Here is a 23,308-nt window from a genome sequence, read left to right on the forward strand (position 1 = left end):
ATGTCTTACTTAAAAATATGACTGAAAATCTACCACTATAGTTTAAAACACTTAAGAGAATATTACATTCTTTCTTTTACACATTCTATTTCTTTTAGAATTGTGTTCTAAATATGTATCTGATATTAGGTTATATTAATTGGATTGTTCTGGAAATATGATATTACACAGGTTTTCACATGTAAAAAGAATATTTTAGGATATATTCTTACAAATATTTAGGCCACTAAACCCCAGAGGTCAGAATTCCTTGAGGGACACTTGCTTTTATATTTCTTGGCATAAAATACTTGAACTGAGAACAGAAGTCACATTCATTTAAACCTGCTTCTTCTTAACGTAAAGATGAAAAGGAATAACTGACATCTTTCCTCTTAAAATGATGAGATTAGGGAAAGAAAAGATACTCAGCTAGTTTCAGAGGAGGAAGGTGAGTTTCATAGTCACAATGTTTATGTTGTATAGGAATTAAAACAAACAGTTTCTAAATTAACTTCTGATTTTCCCGTAAGCTAGAGGTTCTGGTGTTTGCAGGCCATCGAGCCACAGGAGTGGAGAGAAGAGCCTGTGGACACCTATCTTAGACTCAGATGTGTAGTGTCCGCTTAATGCTTAGTTAAGTCACATAAAGTCTAGCGTGTGAATTAGTCTGTGACATCATCAGCCTCTAAAATAGAAATTTTAATACTAGAAATATTTTTATACACAATGGACACCATGCACAAAATGTCTTGTTTAATTTGTATGGCAATTCTTAGAAGTATTTATTATTTTTTTTTTTTTACAGGTTAAAACATGAGCTCAGAGAGCCTCTCTGATGGATCAGATGGTACCCTGTGTTAGAGCTGGCATTGAAACAAAATGTATTTGACTCGTGATTCAGTGCTGTTTCTGCCACTTTTGTGTTAATGGTTCCCTTCTTTAAAGGGGGCAATTATTTGACAGTCAACTTTGATTTTTAAAAAATTATATTCTAGACCCATGCTGTGGGATATTATAGCCACTAGTTATGTGTGGTCACTGAGCATTTGCAATGTAGTATGAATCTAGGTGTAGTGTAAATATAAATACATTATTAATTTCAAAAATTCGTACAAAAAATGCAAAATGCTTCATAAGGAGTTTTACATCATTATATGTTAAAATATAAGTTTTTGTATATACCATATTAAATACAGCATTAAATTGATTTCAGCTACTTTATTTTTTTCTTTGCTTTAAAAAAATGGGCTTCTAGGACATTATAATCACTCATGTGACTGTATTATCTTTCCTTTTCTAAAATTTTTTTTTCTTTTTAGTTTTTTGGCCATGTGGTATGTGGGATCTTAGTTCCCCTGCCAGGGTTCACACCTGCACATCTTACACTGGAAGGGTGGTGTCTTAACCACTAGACCACCAGGAAAGACCCCGCATTATCTTTCTATTGAGCAATGATGATCTAGACTTCACTTTTGTTTTGTTTTTTTTTTAAATTTTCTAATAAGACTAAATTTATTCAATACCCTAGTAAAACTTTTGATTATAAGTATCCAACAGTATAAAAACTACAAAAGAGATTTGTAGATTTCTAATGTATTAATACAAAGTGCATGACTACATACAGTACATCCTACAGGCAAAGAGAGGTGGAAGGGGGAAAGAAGACGGTGGTTGAAGTCTAGTAATAAATAAATAAATACAGAAGTAGAGATGATCCATATTATAGCATATTCTACCGCCAATACTGCAGCCAAAATGTACAAAAAAGAATTTCAAAATAACTCAGGAGGAAGATGATAATGGCTGGGGTTCTTGTAATACACCTCAAAGTCTGTGAGAGCACTGACCCAACTCACTGTGTAGTCTGTGCATACGGTGGCTTGTAGTTTTTTCCAAAGGAAGAAATATAAAACTTTAAGTTTCGATTAAGAACTATAAAACGGTAGGGTGCCCATAAAAAGTGGCTCACTCTCTTGTTATGTATAATATCCAATCTTTAAAATCCAGTTTTAAAAATAAGTACCGAGTCATGTTTTATCAGGGAGGTAAATGATGCTTCCTCATTATTAAAACAGGCGATATATTTTCCCTGTACTTTTAGACAAGAGGCAATAGAGAGTACTTTGGTTTGGGTTCAAGTAAAAGGCTTTTAATGAAGGTTTTAGAATGGAAGAGCTCCACCTTTAGGATGTATCATCTAACACCTCAGTGTTCAGAAAGCCTGACTAAAAGAAGCCAAACCAAAACCAACCCACTCAGCATTAACACACACCTCTTTTCTTTTAGTAGAATTTTACTTTAATATAGAATGAAAAAAAAAAAAATCCCCAAACCCTAACAGGTTAAAACAAGTCAAACAACCATTCTACACAGATAAAACCTTCACAAAGGTCAACTGAAGTAATCCAGAGTGAAAACTGAATTGTGCAGATTTTCAGTGAAGTCACCAGTCACGTAACATAAACAAATTACTTATACACTTGCAAGCCCTCTAAGAAACATGCCCCAAGAAGCATTAACCTTTGTTTTTCTCGTGTGCCATCCTAAAGACTTGCACATTGTTATTTTTCAGATAATCTAACATTTTTAATAGAGAATATTCTCTACCAAGTGGTAATGCTTTGGTACTATTCATATAGGATTGCTTATCCTAAAGACTTGACATTTCCCCAAGAGGAACTTTAATTCTGCTTTTTCATTCTGCTTTTTAAGTTTCATATAAATTAAAATCTGTATCGAATATCAATATGGAGGGAGGTGACACAGGATGCAACATGTACAGTCAAGTTACCTCTGCATATTTAGAAATTACTCCTTCAAGATATTCACACCAGAGAGCTGTCTGTCCTGTTTAATATTCAGTAGTACAGGTTTGAATCACCAGAATCTTGGCAAGACCTTAATATTTCAGTTATTAACAACTACCTCTAGGGGCAAGTCCATGTTTACTGAGTTATGACAACTTTATTATAATGAAGGAAAACAAGTGTAGCCAGCCATCTTAAAAAATGCCCCAACCACTGCTTCTCAAAATAGAAAGACTAAAACTACATACGTTTATCATACAACAAATCCCGTCTCTGTCCCCTGAAAATTCCCCTAGTTTCATTCATTAAAAGGGGATTTTTAAAAAAGACTTAAAGAGTACTTTACAGCAGCATTCAGCTTTCCTATGAAATACTCAGCATCTTAAATATTATGTACACTTCTTTTTATCTCTTAGTAAGCTTCACTGGCTTCACAAACTCTTGTGGAACTGGAGGAAAAATAACCCATTCAAAACTATTCTACAAATCCATCTTTTGGCAGAATAGAAGGTATCCAAATTGAAAATAGGAGGGTCATTTTGTTGCTTTGTTTTCCAAAATTTAAATCGTTTTTGCTCCCCTTCTACATACAGCTTAGTCACCACTCCTGAGTGGAGATAGGCAGAGGCTCTGGCCCCTGCTCCTCCGGCTTCTCAGCAGCTGCTTTCTTATTGCTGCAGCGAGGCTTGAATAGATGTGTGTCGATGAGGACTTCCCCAAAACGGCCCTTATAGATAATGCCACAGCATATTTTCTGTCTTTTCCAGTATGTGAGATCTAAAAAGGAAAACACTGGCGTTCTGTTGGAGCCAGAAGCCATCTCTGTATCTGAGCCATCATCTGAGTGGTTACTGTAACAGGGAGACTGAGCTGGAGAGGCCCTTGAGGTTGTACTGTGAGCATCAGAATTGTGGCGTTTAAATTCCTTCCGCAGTTTACTGATCTGGTTACTTTTTATCCTGTTTCCAGATAGAGTTTTCACTGTCTTTGGTTTCAGTGTAGTCTTTAGACTGGGTCCTGCCCTTGCGTCTACCACATAATTCCAGTTTTGTTTTTTTTTTTTTTTGATCCTGCTGGCAATTTCTTCCATCTTTTCACAAGCAGGAACAGGCATTACAGATATCTCCTGAACGAGTCTCATGTAACCCAAAACAGCTCTGGAAATCCTTTTCATAGCGTTTACTGTCAGTGAATCGAGAACTGGAGGATTTAGCTCAGCAGCCCTCTATACTTCGGTACATCTTTGGCTTGTGAAAACCAAACATCTTTTCTTCTGGGCAATAGCCTTCCAAAAGCAGCCGTTCCACGCGCAATAATGTTCCCGAGAGGCGCAGTGCACGCCAAGTCAACCCCCCCTTCAAATCGCTCCCTGCTCCTCAACTGCCTTGTCTAGAAAGATTGTCTTCTGCAATTCTGCAGTTGCTTTCGCTGGCGGGGAAGGTGTAGATTCCGCTTTCCCCTAGACTTCACTTTTGAAAAAATACTTTCAATTCTCATAGTTTTAATAGTAGTATGTAGTACATGGAAATGCTTAAAAACGTAGCTTTTAAATTGCTAAGCTGAGTTTGAATTCCAAAATGCACCTAAGGCCTGAATGAGCACAAATATTCTCATTTATTTGCACTGTTAGCCCCCATCATTTGATTTTATAGCCGGAATGAAAAACCCACAAGTGACTCATGACTGGAAGACTTGGTCTGTGGGTGCCTTTCCTTGGCTCCTCATTTTCGTCACATACTGTAGGAAGGGATACAATCTTGGAACAAACGACTCAAATGAAAAATGAATCAATGATATAAAGCCAATAGAGTTTGGGGTCTAGCACAGTAAGAATGAAGAAACGCTAATTCAGTCTATTACAAAAACACGTAATTTTTGATGTTAATGTAGTTTCTTACAGTGTTTTCGTTAAAAAAAAAAAAAATCCCTTCCCTTTGCCTCTCCTGTTTGTTCCTTAACTGAGACAAGACAAAGGAAAACAAAAACAAAGACAAAAACGTTCCAGGGTTGAGGACTTGAACCAGAGAGAAGTGAAATTTTCAATATTCTGTGTAAGAATTTTCCGTCGATCCCTTAGTCACGTAGTCACTACCTTACATCCGGTCCCTAAGAGGGGGCGTGGCTTTCTGGAAATTCTGTCTGCAGCTGTTTTCTGCCTGCAGCGACGCAGAGTGCTGGGAACAGCTGGAGGTAAGTGAGTAGGGCGCCCGCGCCGGCGCTGAATGGCACCCCTAGCTCTTGAGGATTGAGACCTGCCTCTTACAACTCCCTTTCCCCGTCTTTAAATCTTTCGGGGCTCGTTTTAACTGCAAGCCCAGGGGAGGGAACTCAGTCCTGGAGTGCGATGCCCAGAGGGTATCTGCGTGTTTGGTGGGTCAGGGGAATCCTGCTGAATGTGGAAGGGGGGTGTAGCCATCTCCGTATAATCCCAAGACCCCTCTTTCTACTTCACTTCTCTTATTTCATTTTACTTTTGATCAACTTCTCTCGTTCTTTCTTCCTTCCTTTGTTTCCTGTGGACACTTGATGTTTCTCAATTTTATGTGATTTTATGCTGGGGAAATGGAGCTTCAAGCCTTCTCTCTCCAAGTCCCCCCACCCCCGACCCCCAACCCCCTCCCCAGTCGGATTGCAGCCCCTAAAGGTTTCTATATAGAAATTGAGGACTGACTCAGATCCCTTCCGTTAGTATTTGGATGCTGAAATTTTAGGACTGAATAAAGACTCAGTCACTTTCCGTTTCTAGAGGAGTCCCGCTTTCACCCACTCCTCCGGATTCCGGGTTCTCCACTTCTGCCCTGCAGCAGGCTGCAGGGGTGTGACCCACTGCGCCACCGCTAGCTGCTCCTTCCCGCCCCCGCTCTGCCGGGGCGCCTGCATTCCTGAGGGTCAGCCTAGCACTGAGGCCCCCCGCCCCCGGCTCAGTGAGCCATCTTCTGCTCTCCCTGCTGCCTGGGATTCAAGGCTCTGACCTTGGCCAGCCGCTGTGGCCAGTCTGCCTACCTGTTGCTGGCTGCATTTCTGAAGTGCCTTCTTGAAGGAAGAACTAATTCTGACGCAGCATCATTTGTTTGAAAAGGGTAGGGGAGAGGGTGCAGGAAATCAAATGACTGGCAAAGAGGGATTTGTTCTGGGGTCATAATCAGGAAATAAATAGGGTTGTTTCTTTATAGGAGACATCCCTCTGCTTCTCTCACCCCGTCTGAAAACCACCCTGGGTGAGTATTACCTAATTTTGGAGCATGGGTGGCCTGACATGTGACGCAGTTTCTTCAGCTCTTGTACCCGGGTCGGTGTCCTCCTCCTGCTTTAAGCGCCCTGCTGGTGTGGTTAGCAATTCTTCCTGTCCTCAGCTCCAGCCTGTTCTAGCAGGAAATTTAGCCCAGTTAGGAGTCTGCATGGAAACCTCTCCTCCCCTACAGCTGGTACTGTGCTCTGTGTTTCTCTGTCAGATAGTGTGCCATTTTACCACAGTCAGGTTTGACTCAGTTGCTCAAAATAAAAACAGACACGGAAGGAAGAGCCTGTTTTATTGGCTCTGATTTGTGAGGAGGGGCACCGCGATAAGAAACAGGATTGCCATCATCTGGAGGAGCAACCTGGACTTTGCTCTGGAGTGTGGATAGTGTGTGATATACCTTAAATGGTGATTGGGATGAGCATAGATGGTCTAGAATACGTAGAGGCAATCTCACAAATGCTTGGGTTCAGAAAAGTCCCAGGGCATCTTCAATGGGTAGGACCAGCTCCACCTATTACTTCTCTGCATAAAGGAATCATTTACACAGTATATGTAAATACATTGATTTCTTTGTTAATATGTCACCTGAAATGGTTGTCTAGGGTTATAGTAAAACTTGGAAGATATGTTTAGAATGGCCTGATTTAAAATAGAGGACATGCTACATGTAGCATGTAATATACCTACATACATACACACACACACACACACACACACACACACACACAGTGCAAATAGGTGATTCCCAGGTGGCTCAGTTGTAAAGGCTCACCCTATCATTGCAGGAGATGCAGGAGACAAGGGTTTGATCCTTGGGTGGGTAAGATCCCCTGGAGAAGGAAATAGCAACCCACTCCTGTATTCTTGCTTGGAAAATTCCATGGACAGAGGAGCCTGGCAGGCTACAGTCCAAAGCGCTGGACACATACTTGTGTACAAACCACACACACATATATAAATATATCTTCAACAGGAGAATCCATCAGCAATTTCAATTATGAACCACAAAAGAAAAGTACAAGATAATTGCTCCAAATTGTAAGGGGGTCCATTTTGAATTTGGCAGCTTCCTACTTGTCTGAATAGCATGATCAAAGTGACAGCAGAGGTCTATTTAATAATAGTAGAAGGAATAATAGGAACAATACTTATGTCTATTAACATTGCTTAACTGTTTCCTATAAGTCAGGCACTGTTCTAGGAACTTCACATGTACTAATTCATATATGCATATGTGATATACAGCTATTATGATTTTCAATTTAGCAAGAGAATACTGAGATTCAGAGGGGTTAAACTAATTACACTGATTCAATATATGTAACAAGTGGTGTATTAAATATGCTTTTGAAAAAACTGGAGCCAGCCTTTGAACAAACCTCAGGGTTTTTCAGAGATTTCCTATTTAGTATATACTTACTGAACCTTACAGGTTCCCCACCTGGGTCTGGCATTTAGAAGGATCCTTACTACCGGGTTTTCTCCCGTGGCTTAGATGGTAGATAATCAGCCTGCAATGCAGAAGACTTGAGTTCCATCCCTGGGTCAGGAAGATCCCCTGGAGAAGGGAATGGCAACCCACTCCAGAAGGGGTTGCCTGAAGGGTTCATAGATAGAGCAGCCTGGTGGACTACAGTCCATGGGATCACAAAGAGTCGGACACAACGGTGCAACTGACTCTTTTCTTACTATTAGCAACTTTTTCACCTATCCAGTCTCTTTTTCTAGGTTCCTTCCTCCACCATTATGCCAGAGAGAAGCAAATAAAATGCTGGTAGTTGAGTGATTGGGCTTCTCTGGTGGCTCATCTGGTAAAGAATCAGCCTGCAATGCGGGAGACCTGGGTTTGATCCCTGGATTGGGAAGATCCCCTGGAGAAGAGAACAGCTATCCACTCCAGTATTCTGGCCTGGAGAATTCCATGGATTATATAGTCACAAAGAGTCACAAAGAGTCAAAAACGACTGAGTGACTTTCACTTTAATTTTCTGAGTGAATAGCTCCCAGCATGTTACTCTGTTATCATGTGTTTTCTCCACAGTAACCCTGTGTCACCATGGTGTACCCAGGAGGCCTCCTAACCCCCCAGGAGAAGTCAGGTAAGTCTGACTCATAACTCTTACTTGCCTTCATACCTAACCTGGCCTATAGGAGGTATTCAATTACATTTTGTTGAACTCTTGGACTCTGGTCTGTCTCCAGTGCCACTGAAAAGCATCTCTGTGACCTTGTCCATCTGTGAGTTTGTGGCTGGTGTGTCTGCAACCTTAAACTACAAGAATGAGGAGGAAGTTCCCTTGGAGGCTTTCTTTATATTCCCCATGGATGAAGACTCAGCTGTCTACAGCTTCGAGGCCATGGTGGATGGAAAGAATGTTAAAGCAGAATTACAGGACAAGATGACGGTACTGCGGATAAGTACATTACCTCCTTCCTCCTTTCCCTAATGCATACTCTTCAGGATCTCCAGCAAATGCAACTTCACAAAATATGCTGATGTTGAATGCTCTTTCCTTTATTCCCCTCTAACTGCTAATTTCCTAAAATCATTTGGAGGGAAAGTCAATCAGAGTCACTTAAGGTACAGCTGTGGGGACTTCCCTGGTGGCACAGTGGATAACAATCTGCTTGCCAATGCACGGTCATGGGTTCAATCCCTGGTCTGGGAAGATTCCACACGCCACGGGGCAACTAAGCCCACAAGATGCAAGTGCGGAAGGCCACATGCGAGCCTGTGCTCCACAACAAGAGGAGCCACCACACTGAGAAGCCCAAGCACCTCAGTGAAGAGTAGTCCCGGCTCACCACAATTAGAGAAAGCCCGAGCAGGCAACAGAGACCCACTGAAACCAAAAATAAAAGCAAATAATACAATTTAAAAATAAAGTGCGGGTGTGAACTTGGCAATACCAGTCACCGTTTCTCCCTGCTAGTCTTTGTTTTCTGTGCCCTGTGTACCTCCACCGACTGTGTTGGCTTTCCTTCTCTGTCCTCAGGCACACACCAACTATGAGAATGCCATCATCCGTGGCCACCAAGCCTTCCTGTTAGAGGAGGACATGTGCTCCAGGGATGTGTTCTGTTGTAACGTGGGGAACCTCCTCCCCGGGTCGCAGGCGGAGCTCACCCTGAAGTACGTGCAGGAGCTGCCCCTGGAAGCAGACGGGGCTCTGCGCTACGTGCTCCCTGCTGTCCTGAATCCTCGGTACCAACTCTCTGGTCAGTCTCCTCTCCCTCCAAATACTCCTGGGGGAGTTGACGTAATTGGGGAAACCCCTTCAAGGCTGTAGGGTGCTAGAAAGAGTGGGAAGGGAACATAGAACTAAAATAACTTTTTGTAGGATGTTCTGAGGACAGTTGCCTTAATATGAAGACTCCTGTAGTCTCTTTGGAGGATCTGCCCTACACAATCAGCATGGTGGCGACCATCAGTTCCCAGCATGGCATTGACAGGATTCAATCCAACTGCTCCTTGAGTCCTATTGAGTACTTTGGAGATAACAAGACTTCTGCTCAGGTAATTCATAGGAAAGCATTATCATTGCTGGTACCCTTTTCCTTTAGATCCTGACCTTGGTCCTCACTCAATTCCGCCTCACACTGTGCTCCCTCCTCACCCCTCCTTTAATCTCCCTAGGCTTCTCTCTGTTTTTGCTCCTGCTCTTGGCTGTTCTTCATGGAAGAAGCCTGTAGCTCTCAGCTCTGACCTCAGCCCTGGGCAGAGGCAGCGATAGTTCTAACATGGCATCTTTGTCTGTTCCCAATTCAGGTTTCCTTGGCCGATGGACACAAGTTTGACAGGGATGTGGAATTTCTGATTTACTACAGAGCAGTGCACACCCCTAGCGTAGTCGTGGAGATGGGAGAAGCTACCACAAAGTCAGGTATTGTCTTTCTCCCTCTGCGGTTACCTCCTGAGGAGTAACTTTCTGATTTGGAATTATCTTCAAATTATCCTCAGCTTTATTTCCTTCTATCCAGTAGTAGGTGAAACATTGAAACATCTTACATTATGATGTGCAAGAAATGGTTAAGTTCAATGAATATCTTGTGGTTATATCTTTTAGGCAAATCTAAGTGCATCAGTAGATAATTGAACCAAGGACACGAGCAAATAATTCACCAGAGGAAACGCTAGTTTACAAACATGTGACAATGATCAGTCTCTACAAAGGCAAATCAAAATAAAACTAATAATGTGACATTTTCATTTTTCAAGTTATCAGAGATTTCCAAATCATGCTTTAAAAGGTGTGGTGAATTTGGTACTCAGAGATTGGCTGAACCAAAATAATTTGGTATCAAGCTTTTGAGGGGAAATGTGGCTACATGTGTCAGAATAAATATTTATTTTAGTAATTCTAGGTTTGGGAATCTTACAAATGAAAATAAATCTAAATATAAGTAAAAATATGGATTGAAAAGTTCTCTTCTTTTTTAATTTAATCATATCAAAGACCAGTAAGCAATCAAAATGTCTTACAGTGGTTAAATTCACTATGCTAGGTATATTTGATGAGTTACCATGTAACTACTAAAATAATATACATTAACAGATTGAAATAATATGGGAAAAAGGTTTCCAAAGATTGTTAAGATAAAAATGAGTTGTAAAGTAGATTACCACTAGGAAATAATCTATGCATGGGGAAAAACCACTTTAAAACAGAGAAAGTATGCAAGAAGTAACTGTGATTAGTTTCAAAGTAAGTTTACTTTTTATTTTTTTTTATTTTTTTAATTTTAGTTTTTTTTTTTTTAAATTTTAAAATCTTTAATTCTTACATGCATTCCCAAACATGAACCCCCCTCCCACCTCCCTCCCCATAACATCTTTCTGGGTCATCCCCATGCACCAGCCCCAAGCATGCTGCATCCTGCGTCAGACATAGACTGGCGATTCAATTCACATGATAGTATACATGTTAGAATGTCATTCTCCCAAATCATCCCACCCTCTCCCTCTCCCTCTGAGTCCAAAAGTCCGTTATACACATCTGTGTCTCTTTCCCTGTCTTGCATTTTTAAATCTAACAATTTCTGTTGATCTTGATTCATATACCTTCACGTAATCTTACTTGGAATTCTTTTTTTTTGTGTGTAGTAAATTTATATACATCAACTTTACCCTTGTAACTATTTTTAAGTATAAAATCCCATTGCCTTGCATGCATTCACCTTGCTGTTCAACCATCATCGCTATCCATCTGCAGATATTTTTCATCTTGTCCTAGTTACTTAATTTCTGAGACTATGTTTACTTTCTTACTGCTTAGCTTATTATTATTATATTATAATATATTATATACAAATTATTATTGTAATTTCTTTAATGTGTCTTTCTGGGGGGAATTCCTTGGTGGTCTAGTGATTAAGACTTTGCCTTCCAATGTAGGGGGTGTGGGTTTGACCCCTAGTAAGGGAGCTAAGATCCTACATGCCTTGTGCCCCCAAAACAGAAATATGAAATAGAATCTATGTTGTAACAAATTCAGTAAAGTCTTTAAAATGGTCCACATCAAAAAAAAACTTAAAAAATATTAATAGCAATTTATCTTATTTTCTAAATTTTTCTTAATGTGTGTGTAGTTTCCTTATAATCATAACGGGTATAACCCATATCCATCTCTTGTTCTGTGGGGCCTTCTTGGGCTGTCAGGCCGCTGGATTGCAGGGACCTCAAAGAGGTCTCTAACAGCTCCTCTTCCAGGAAGCCCCGTGCTCTGTCTTTGTACATTAGTTGCCTGGCTTTGTCCTCTCCTTTTGGGGAGTTCCCCCCCCCTCGAGTGCCCCTGAAATTCTCCTGCAACAGTGACCTGGTCTTTGTGTGAGTATGTGTATGCTCATATGCTCAGTTGTGTCTGACTCTTTTTAACCCCAGAGACTGTAGCCCGCCAGGCTCCTCTGTTCATGGAATTTCCCAGACAAGAATACTGGGAAATTCATTTCCTTCTCCAAGCTATCTTCCTGACCCAGGGATTGAACCCACCCATGACTCCTGTGTTGGCAGAGAGATTCTTTAGCAATGAGCCACCTGGGAAGCTGGACCTGGTCTTTACTCAGTTACTTTAATCCCCTGGAGAAAGTTCTATGATGTTGAATCTCAAGTGGTAAGGATTGAGATGTCAAGCCCTCTTCTTGCAAGCTCTATTAGCTTTAGGAGAACTTCAGGGGACCCTTTACAAGTCTAGAGAATCCCGTCCAGCAGGGTCATTCACATCTTGTTTCTAGATCATGTATTTGATCAAGATGACTTGCTATTTCCATCCATACAAAGAAGCAAATGACAGCTGACTGCTTGATTCACGAAAACAGTTTGTAGTTCGACCAAATGAAGCATACCACTACATGACAGAAATGCATAGTCTGTTTCTCAAAAACTTAGACTGTACTTTCCATATTAAAAAAATGATATTAAAAATGGTATGTATAATTTAATAAAAATAATCACATAAAACAATTTATAAATAATTTTATAAAACTATTCTTAATTTAAGTTGAGCCACAGACTGAGTTTCTCAAGGGTACTGTATCAGACTTCCCTCACTTAACTCTTAAAATAATATTTAAAAAAATTTTTATTGGCCTATCATTGATTTACAATGTTGTGTTTCAGGTATACAGCACAGTGAGTCAGTTACACAAGTACATATATCCACTCTTTTTTAGATTCTTTTCCCATATAGGCCATTACAGAGTACTGAGTACATTTCCCTGTGCTATACAGCAGGTTCTTACTAGCTGTCTATTTTACATATGGTAGTGTGTATGTGTCAATCCCAGTCTCCCAGTTTATCCGTCTCCCCCACCTTATCCCCTGGTAGATATAAGTTTGTTTTCTACATCCATCTACTTCTGTTTCTTAAAATAATCTTGAGGCAGGTATTACTACTTTGATTTCACAGGAAACAGGCTAGCAAGCAGAGGAGCTAGGGTTTGAAATGCCTCATTTTAAAAAGAGCAAGTGGAGACTCTGGAGATGAAACTAATTTGAGTCGCGACAAAAGAATAATGGTGAATGACACATATATAGTATTTCCTATGTGTCTGGCATTGTTCTAAAGTTATATATGGACTCATTTCATTGTTGTGGCAACCTCTCTGACCTCTTAGCACAGTGCTAGTCCCGCTGTAATGAGTTGTCTCTCAGAATGGAAAGTAATCTACCTTGCTCATTAAAAAAAAAAAAAAAAAGCTACTCCTTTATATCCAGAGATCCTGGATTGTATAAAAATTATTTTTGAATCAGTGCTCTATCAAATATTTGTGGAGCCACACCCATTTTATTTGGAAGCCATTTTGGTTATTGAGATATCTCAGAGGTAAGAGGTTAAACTGAACCAGATCTTGTTATCATTCTGAATCCCAGGTGTACTGATAATTTAAAGCTGTAATCCTAGAATCACTGTATAAAAATGGGATACTGGAATTTAATTCTGTGTCTTTTTATATTCTCTGAACAGTAAAGCTAGAGTTGGTATAACCCAGCCATTCTTAGTTCATCTCCTGTGTCTGTTTTCACTTGTTCCTCAAAATAGAAACACAGCTCTGGCTTTTGCAACTTGGTAACATAGGCTAGATGCCCATGATCTCTTCCATACCATTATTTGGATGATGCTAGTGTTAGAGTGCAACACGCATTTAAGTACTTCTCTTTCTTTGTTCTGAAGAGTATCATAAGTGCTTTGTATCCAAATGAAGCCCAGATGGATTTCCTTGTCCTGTATGACACTCATTACACTCTCAGCTCTTGTAAATTGTCAGCATAAAAATTTCCACACAGTCATCATTGTTTTTTTTTCAAAGCTGTAATTAAGAATTAAGGACAGGCTTTCCTGGGGGCTCAGATGGTAAAGACTCTGCCTGCAATGCCAGGAGACCTGGGTTCGATTCCTGGTTGGGAAGATCCCCTGGAGAAGGAAATGACAACCCACTCCAGTATTCTTGCCTGAAGAATTCCATGGACAGAGAAGCCTGGCAGGTTACAGTCCATGGGGTTGCAAAGAGTCAGACAGAACTCAGCGACTAACAGTTTCTTTTCCCTGTTGGCTCAGTGAAAGAATCGACCTGCCAGTGTAGAAGATACCAGTTTGATCCCTGGTCCAGGAAGATCCACAAGCCACAAAGCAACTAAGCCCATGTGCCACAGCTATTGACCTTGTGCTTTGGAGCCTGGAAACTGCAGCTGCTGGGCCTGTACACCTTAGAGCCCATGCTGGGCAACAAGAGAAGCCACTGCAATAAACCCATGCACCACAACTAGAGAAAGCCCACGTGCAGCAGCCAAGACCCATCACAGCCAAAAATAAATTAAAAAGTTATTTAGAAAAAATAGAATTAAGGACCCCATGTAAATAAATTTCCCTTTGATTTGATGTGAAGATAGCAAATAAATTAGCTTGATTCCTCTAGCAAATGCTGGGACATTTTAATGACATATTTCACTCCCAACTGCTAGGTGATTAACATCCAGATATAGTATTTTAATATTGTTTGTATATAGTAAATTCTACCCTCTTTCTTCTCTTTCATATCTGTAATACATCTATATCTTTTATATGTTTGTAACTCACCTCAAATTCTTTGCCAGCAGATATCGTATAAAGATTAAGCTGTTTTAGATTTGTGTTTTCTTGGCTCCTTAGGTAACTCACTACAATTGATTCTTGAGTTCCCTTTTTCTTACCACGTCTTTATTCTTTCTGAGTAGATGGTGTGTTGGGAGATCCAGCTGCAATGGTGACTTTCTACCCGAATATCCCAGAAGCTCAGGCATCAATTCCCTGTGGAGAATTCATCTTCCTCATGGACTGCTCAGGAAGCATGCAGAGCCCCATAAGTAAGCAGAGGAGATCTCATCTGCGCATAGATGTAGCCAAGGTAAAAGTAGTTTCTTTCTTTTCCTAGTCACTTGCTCAAGTGGGAGTGAATCTTGGGGATTAAATTAGGGTCCATTGGAGCTATAGGTCTGTTCCCCTTCTGAGTTACAGTTAATATGACTACTGTGAGGTTAGCCTTGGAACAGAAGGGTCTGGGGGAATGAAGGGGTGAAGACCCATTCCTGAGTTAGATTAGCAGGGTCATGTGATTGAGAGGATCCTTTTTCACTGTCTTCTCACATGGTCTTCCTTCAGGAAACACTGATTTTGCTTCTGAAGAGTTTGCCTCTAGGCTGTTATTTCAACATCTATGAATTTGGATCTACTTATGAGGCATTCTTTCCGTAAGTTTCCAGAAAGTACATAGAGAATTCAAAAAGCTACCTTATACAATGAAATATTAATCATGAAAAGGAACAGATTTGAGTCAGTTGTAGTGACTCCTCTCTCCCCTTACACAGAGTAAAGTAAGTCAGATAAACAAGTATCATATATTGACACATATGGAATCTAGAAAAATGATATTGATGAACCTAGTAGGGAACAGACTTGTGGACACAGTGAGGGAAGGTGAGGGTGGGATGGATTGAGAAAGTAGCACTGACGGTATATACAGAGTCATGTGTAAAACAGATAGTGGGAAGTTTCTGTGTCACACAGGGAACCTAGCCTGGTTCTCTGTGATGGCTAGTATGGAGACAGGGGAGGGAGGGTTAAGAGGGAGGGGATATATATATATAAAACTATGACTGATTCATGTCGTATGTCAGAAACCAACACAACATCAACGGAATTTTCCATCAATTAAGAAATAAAATAAATAAAAAATTTAAAAAGGCTACTTTAAAGAAAGGACTAGATTGTTAAAGGGGTTGCTGCAGAATTGACTTTGGCTTTGGAGATTTCAAGTTAAAGTTGTTTACAATTCAGGGACTTATTACTGGGCTATGTCCAGTAGCCTTCATTTCACTGGGGAGTGTTTGTTTTTCTCAGGAATAGTGTGAAGTACGCTCAGAGTACTGTGGAGGAGGCACTGCAAAGAGTTAAGCTTATGAGGGCTAACCTCGGGGGTACGGAAATCTTGACACCACTCCAACACATTTACAAGCAGCCTTCTGTCCCAGGCCACCCCCTGCAGGTAAGAATTGGAACAGAGCTCAAAAAAGGGATGGAATAGAATCCTTGCTCAAGAATACATAGCTCTGGGCTTCATCACAGGATTGTTGAAATGTGGTAGTCATTTAGCCGTGGGCTTCCCAGGTGAAGTGGTATAGAATCATTGGTGGTATAGCCTCAGCAGTATAGAATCCGCCTGCTAATGCAGGAGGCTCGGGTTCAATCTCTGGGTCAGGAAGATGCCCTGGAGATGGAATTAGCAACCCACTCCCGTGTCCTTGCCTGAGAAATCCTGTAGACAGAGGAGCCTGGCTGGCTATAATCCTTGGGGTCACAAAAGAGTTGGACATGACATAACGACTAAACAAGAACAACAAATTTAGCTTTATGTCCTATAATAAAGAGACTAAGATAAGAAGCATTTGATGGAATTCATCTCCCTTAGCTCCATGCTATGGACAATGGATGAGGGAAGCTCTTTTGGGAAGTGCGACAGAAGCCTTGCATGAAACTAGCAGAGGAGATGCTGAATATTCTCAGGGTTGTGATCAGACCATGTGAGAGATGTGAACATTAGGAACCTCATACCTGTCTGAATCCCAGAAACCATAATCACAGAAAAACTAGCCAATCTGATCACATGGATCGCACCCTTGTCTAACTCAATGAAACTAAGCCATGCTGTGTGGGGCCACCTAAGACAGGCGGGTCATGGTGGAGAGGTCTGACAGAATGTGGTCCACTGGAGAAGGGAATGGCAAACCACTTCAGTATTCTTGTCTTGAGAATCCCATGAACAGTATGAAAAGCCCAAGTGATAGGATACTGAAAGAGGAACTCCCCAGGTTGGTAGGTGCCCAATATGCTACTGGGGATGAGTGGAGAAAGAACTCCAGAAAGAATGAAGGGATGGAGCCAAAGCAAAAACAATACTCAGGTGTGGTAGTGGCTGGTGACAGAAGCAAGGTCCGATGCTGTAAAGAGCAATATTGCATAGGAACCTGGAATGTCAGGTCCATGAATCAAGGCAAATTGGAAGTGGTCAAACAAGAGACGGCAAGAGTGAACATCGACATTCTAGGAATCAGCGAACTAAAATAGACTGGAATGGGTGAATTTAACTCAGATGACCATTATATCTACTACTGAGGGCAGGAATCCCTTAGAAGAAATGGAGTAGCCACTGTGGTCAACAAAGAGTCCAAAATGCAGTACTTGGATGCAATCTCAAAAATAACAGAATGATCTCTGTTTGTTTCCAAGGCAAACCATTCAATATCACGGTAATCCAAGCCTATGCCCCAACCAGTAATGCTGAAAAGCTGACATTGAACGGGTCTATGAAGACCTACCAGACCTTTTAGAACTAACACCCAAATGACATATCCTTTTCATTATAGGGGACTGGAATGCAAAAGTAGGAAGTCAGGAAACACCTGGAGTAACAGGCAAATTGGGCCTTGGAGTACAGAATGAAGCAGGGCAAAGGCTAATAAAGTTTTGCCAAGAGAACACACTGGTTATAACAAACACTCTCTTCCAACAACACAAGAGAAGACTCTACACATGGACATCACCAGATGGCCAACACTGAAATCAGATTGATTATACTTTTTGCAGCCAAAGATGGAGAAGCTCTATTCAGTCAGCAGAAACAAGACCGGGAGCTGACTGTGGCTTAGATCGTGAACTCCTTATTGCTGAATTCAGAGTTAAATTGAAGAAAGTGGGGAAAACCACTAGACCATTCAGATATGATCTAAATCAAATCCCTTATGATTATACAGTGTAAGTGAAAAATAGATTTAAGGGACTAGATATGATAGACAGTGCCTGATAAACTATGGACAGAGGTTCGTGACATTGTACAGGACACAGGGATGAAGACCATCCCCATGGAAAAGAAATGCAAAAAAGCAAAATGGCTGTCTGAGGAGGCTTTACAAATAGCTGTGAAAAGAAGAGAAGTGAAAAGCAAAGGAGAAAAGGAAAGATGTAAGCATCTGAATGCAGTGTTCCAAAGAATAGCAAGGAGAGATAAGAAAGCCTTCCTCAGCGATCAATGCAAAGAAATAGAGGAAAACAACAGAATGGGAAAGACTAGAGATCTCTTCAAGAAAATTAGGGATACCAAGGGAACATTTCATGCAAAAATGGGCTCGATAAAGGACAGAAATAGTATGGACCTAACAGAAGCAGAAGATATTAAGAAGAGGTGGCAATAATACACAGAAGAACTATACAAAAAAGGTCTTCATGACCCAGATAATCATGATGGTGTGATCACTCACCTAGAGCCAGACATCCTGGAATGTGAAGTCAAGTGGGTAAGCATCACTACAAACAAAGATAGTGGAGGTGATGGAATTCCAGTTGAGCTATTTCAAATCCTGAAAGATGATGCTGTGAAAGTGCTGCACTCAATATGCCAGCAAATTTGGAAAACTCAGCAGTGGCCACAAGACTGGAAAAGGTCAGTTTTCATTCCAATCCCAAGGAAAGGCAATTTCAAAGAATGTTCTAACTACCACACAGTTGCACTCATCTCACACGCTAGTAAAGTAATGCTCAAAATTCTCCAAGCCAGGCTTCAGCAGTACATGAACCGTGAACTCCCTGATGTTCAAGCTGGTTTTAGAAAAGACAGAGGAACCAGAGATCAAATTGCCAACATCCGCTGGATCATGGAAAAAGCAAGAGAGTTCCAGAAAAACATCTACTTCTGCTTTATTGACTATGCCAAAGCCTTTGACTGTGTGGATCACAATAAACTGGAAAATTCTGAAAGAGATGGGAATACCAGACCACCTAACCTGCCTCTTGAGAAACCTATATGCAGGTCAGGAAGCAAGAGTTAGAACTGGACATGGAACAACAGACTCATTCCAAATAGGAAAAGGAGTACGTCAAGGCTGTATATTGTCACCCTGCTTATTTAAGTTATATGCAGAATACATCATGAGAAACGCTGGGCTGGAAGAAGCACAAGCTGGAATCAAGATTGCTGGGAGAAGTATCAATAACTGCAGATATGCAGATAATACCACCCTTATGGCAGAAAGTGAAGAGGAACTAAAAATCCTGTTGATGAAAGTGAAAGAGGAGAGTGAAAAAGTTGGCTTAAAGCTCAACATTTAGAAAACTAAGATCACGGCATCTGGTCCCATCACTTCATGGGAAATAGATGGGGAAAGAGTGGAAATAGTGTCAGACTTTATTTTTTTGGGCTTCAAAATCACTGCAGATGGTGACTGCAGCCATGAATTAAAAGACGCTTACTCCCTGGAAGGAAAGAAAGCTATGATCAACCTAGATAGCATATTGAAAAGCAGAGACATTACTTTGCCAACAAAGGTCCGTCTAGTCAAGGCTATATTCTTTCCAGTAGTCATGTGTGGATGTGAGAGTTGGACTGTGAAGAAGGCTGAGCACCGAAGAATTGATGTGTTTGAACTGTGCTGTTGGAGAAGACTCATGAGAGTCCCTTGGACTGCAAGGAGATCCAACCAGTCCATCCTAAAGGAGATCAGTCCTGGGTGTTCATTGAAAGGACTGATGTGGAAGCTGAAACTCCAATACTGTGGCCATCTCATGGGAAGAGTTGACTCATTGGAAAAGACCCTGATGCTGGGAGGGATAGGGTCAGGAGGAGAAAGGGACAGCAGAGGATGAGATGGCTGGATGTCATCACTGACTTGATGGACATGAGTTTGAGTGAATCTGGGTGTTGATGATGGACAGGGAGGCCTGGCGTGCTGTGATTCATGGGGTTGCAAATAGTTGGACACAACTGAGCGACTGAACTGACCTGTCTGAAGTGACATGAGTCTTTGAAATGAAATAGTTGGGGTTTTTCAAGGGCAAGTTCTGATGTCTTTAAATATACTTCAGAGACTTGATGGATGTTTTCTTTCTACAGGTTTTTGTCTTCACAGATGGAGAAGTTACTGATACATTTACTGTCGTTAGAGAAGTTAAGAGCCACTGTCTAAGGCACAGGTATGAGTTAATGTGTCTGGACCCATATAATGTCACATGCAATCTAGTGCCACCTGATAACAGTGTTCATATTCCTTTCAGACAACAGAATGATTCAAGTATTTTAGTTTTAATACTGAAAATATTTTTCTATATAATCTTCACTTCCTACTAAAAGAAAAAAGTAGTTTTCTAGATAATATCAACAACACAATGAAATCATTATCTTGTGGGGTCTCTAAACCACAATGGAAACAAAAACTGAACAGTAAGATTTTTTCTTTACTATAAACATTGCAATCAAAATAATACAGAAAACTATACAACTTTAAATATACAGTTGGGTGAATTATTGGAGTTACACACATGTGTAACCACCACACAAGTCTAGTACCAGAATGGGTCTGACTTCTCTATCCATTTCTGTCACATCCTAATTTTAATCTCTACTCATTTTTTTCCTCTCCAAAGAGGAAATAAAATAACACTGTGGATTATTTTTGCTTGTTTTTGAATGAAAATAAATGAGTTACGCAGCATGTTTTGGTTTCTGTGTATCTGGCTTTGTTCCCTCAGCTGTATGTTGAGATTCATGCATATTTTTCATGGAGCCATAATTTTCATTGGTATATAGTATTCCATAGGGTGATTATACCATAATTTATGTATTGATTCTACTGCTGATGGTCTTTGGTTTCGTTGCTGAAAATTACACTTCTGTGAACATTCTTGCATTCTTGTACATGCGTTTTTTGGACATGAACATGTGTATACATATATATGAATATATACATACATATCTATGCTCATATAATATAGAATTTAAACACACTGACATCATTGTGAAATTTTGGGGGTATACCAAATAGTTTTCCAAGTTACTGTGCTAATATACATACCAGCATTGTATCAGGGTTCCAGTTGCCGCTTTACTTATCCAAAATTTGGCATTTGTTTGTTAAAACTGTAACTAATATTGTGGGTGTGTGTAGTACTAGCTCATCATGGTTTTAATTTACATTTTCCTAAGTAATGAAGTTGAGCACATTTTCATATTTATTGATCACTTAGATGTCCTTTTGTGATCAAGTCTCTTTCCAATTTTTTTCTATTAGATTTTCTTTTTTAAAAAATTGATCTGTAGTTCATTCTATGGTCTAGGTACAAACAGTTTCTGAGATGTTCTAGAATTATAGTATTCTGTTCTATGGCTTTCCCTCAAGAGGGTATCTTTTGATTAATAATTGTTCTTAATTTGATATAGTTTTCTCTTTTAGTAATTTGCTTTACGGTTAGTATTTTTTTCTATTCTGTTAAAAAGTCTTCCATTATCCAAGGTCTTCAAGCTATTTGCCTTTGTCATTTTCTAGAAGATTTATTGTATTTTCTTTCACAATTAGAATCACAGTTGATCTGAAATTTATTTTTGTGAATTGTATGAGTTAGGGGTCAGGGTTCTTTTTTCTCTCTTTTTTTTTTTTTTGTTTTCATGTGGATATTATGTTGACCTTGTATCTTTTATTTAAAAGCTTGTCCTTTCCTCAGTGATGTACAGAGCCATTTTGTCACAAACAAGCATCTATCCATGTGTGGCTTGTTTCTGGATCCTCTGCTGCATTCTGTTGGTCTGCTTATTTGGACACATGTGCCAGCAATACACTGTATAAACTAATGTTACTTTCTGATAAATTTTCATTTCTAGTAGAGTAAGTCCTCAGCTTTGCTCTTTTTCAAGACTTAGTCATTCTTGGATTTTCTTGTATTTTATGATTAGCTTGTCAGTTTTTACCAAAAGAGGAAACATGTTTGGATATTGACTAGAATTGTATTCTCTTTATAAGTCAGTTTTGGGAGAACTTTAATATTTGCTGTAACAAACATTTCCTCTATATGATATGTCCTTCCTTTCATTTGGGTCTTTCTTCATTTTTTCTAAATATGTGTTTCCTATATATTGTTTTGAAATATTTATCAAACCTAGCAAATAGTTGCAAGAATAAAGCAATAGATGTTCATATACCGTTCACTCACATCCAGCAGTCATCAACGTTTTAACATATTGATTTCACTTAATTTTTTTGGTCTGAAATAGTTGAAAGCAAGCCACAGATGCCATGACCTTTCTTATGCATATCATTTTGCATTCGTCTTCTAAGAACTAAGAGTATCTGACAAATAGCCAGAATAAAACTACTTGGGCGTCCTCAGTGGCTCAGAGGTAAAGAATACACCTGCCAATGCGGGAGACATGGGTTCAATCCCTGACCCAGGAAGATCCCACATGCCACAGAGCAACTAAGCCCATGGGCCACAACTATTGAGCCTGTGCTCTAGAGCCCGGGAGCTACAACTCCTGAAGCCTGTGTGCCCTAGAGCCTGCACTCCACAACAAGAGAAGCCACTCCAATGAGGAGCCCACACACCACAGCTGGAGAGTAGCCCCCTCTCACTACAACTAGAGGAAAGTACACACAGCAACAAAGACTTAGCACAGCCAAAAAGAAAGAAGTAAATTAAAAAAACCAACTACTCAATTCAGGATATTTAATTTTTATATAATACATCATTTAAATATAGGTCATTTTGCCAATTTTTAAGTAATGTCATATAGAATTTTGCTTGCTTTTTTATTTTTCTTCAGGAGGAAATCCAATAATAAGTATTTTATTTAGTTATTATGCCTCTTTAATCTCTCTTCCTCTAGAGTAGTTTCTTGGCTTTTCATTATCTTTAATGACACTGACATTTTAAAAGATTACTAGCTAGTTATTTTTGTAAAATTGCAATTATGTTTGTTTGACTATTTAAGTTTATGTTTAGATTAATAGTAAAACATTTTTGTAAAAAATATTCCAAAGTGAATTTGGGCCTGGCTGTAAATTTTGTCACTTAGTTAAAGGTGGTATCTGACATATAACTTTGACATTTTTGTAAACATCTTGTTTTCAGCCAATGTTTACCCAGTAGTTTTAGCAATCACTGACGATTATTGCCCAGATTGCTGTTAGTGGTTACAAAATGGTGATTTTTTTTCAATTCTGTCAACGTTTCCATATTTATTACTTGGCATCCTACTGTAAAGAGGAATTTTCTCTTCCTGACTACCTCTGTCCCGCCCCTCCCCCCAACCTTTTTTGTTGTTGTTGTATCAATGTGTACTTTTGGATTCTTCTATTATTTTTCTTTTTTTAAAGATTCATTGCTCTCATTATCTATTTAGATTCTCAGAATTTCTAGGTTTGGTCAGTGGAAGCCCTTTTAACTTGCTCCTGTGTCTTTTTTCACTTATCTCTTGTTTATGAATA

At 39.8% G+C, this 23,308-nt stretch overlaps 1 protein-coding gene and 1 pseudogene across 2 annotated transcripts in view; one reads left to right on the forward strand and one right to left on the reverse strand.

Annotated features, from left to right (window-relative positions):
• Nucleotides 1–567: 567 nt before the first annotated feature.
• Nucleotides 568–4,248, reverse strand: LOC105604040 (SIN3-HDAC complex-associated factor-like; annotated as a pseudogene).
• Nucleotides 4,249–4,926: 678 nt separating this feature from the next.
• The window catches only part of VWA5A (von Willebrand factor A domain containing 5A), a 29,838-nt gene continuing 11,456 nt past the window's right edge, over nt 4,927–23,308 (forward strand). Inside the window, exons 1-11 of one of the 2 annotated variants that reach the window (XM_004019801.5) lie at nt 4,927–4,979; nt 5,963–6,007; nt 8,072–8,129; nt 8,233–8,435; nt 9,027–9,249; nt 9,372–9,547; nt 9,800–9,914; nt 14,741–14,910; nt 15,165–15,253; nt 15,903–16,047; nt 19,945–20,024. In XM_004019801.5, coding sequence (XP_004019850.2) covers nt 8,087–8,129; nt 8,233–8,435; nt 9,027–9,249; nt 9,372–9,547; nt 9,800–9,914; nt 14,741–14,910; nt 15,165–15,253; nt 15,903–16,047; nt 19,945–20,024 — 1,244 coding nt within the window. In that variant the 5' untranslated portion in view covers nt 4,927–4,979; nt 5,963–6,007; nt 8,072–8,086. Of the gene's footprint in view, nt 5,870–5,962; nt 6,008–8,071; nt 8,130–8,232; nt 8,436–9,026; nt 9,250–9,371; nt 9,548–9,799; nt 9,915–14,740; nt 14,911–15,164; nt 15,254–15,902; nt 16,048–19,944; nt 20,025–23,308 lie in introns of both variants that reach the window. The other variant, XM_042238240.2, reaches the window with a different exon arrangement.

This window comes from Ovis aries, chromosome 21 (assembly GCF_016772045.2).
Source record: "Ovis aries strain OAR_USU_Benz2616 breed Rambouillet chromosome 21, ARS-UI_Ramb_v3.0, whole genome shotgun sequence".
NCBI classification, from domain to species: Eukaryota; Metazoa; Chordata; class Mammalia; order Artiodactyla; family Bovidae; genus Ovis; species Ovis aries.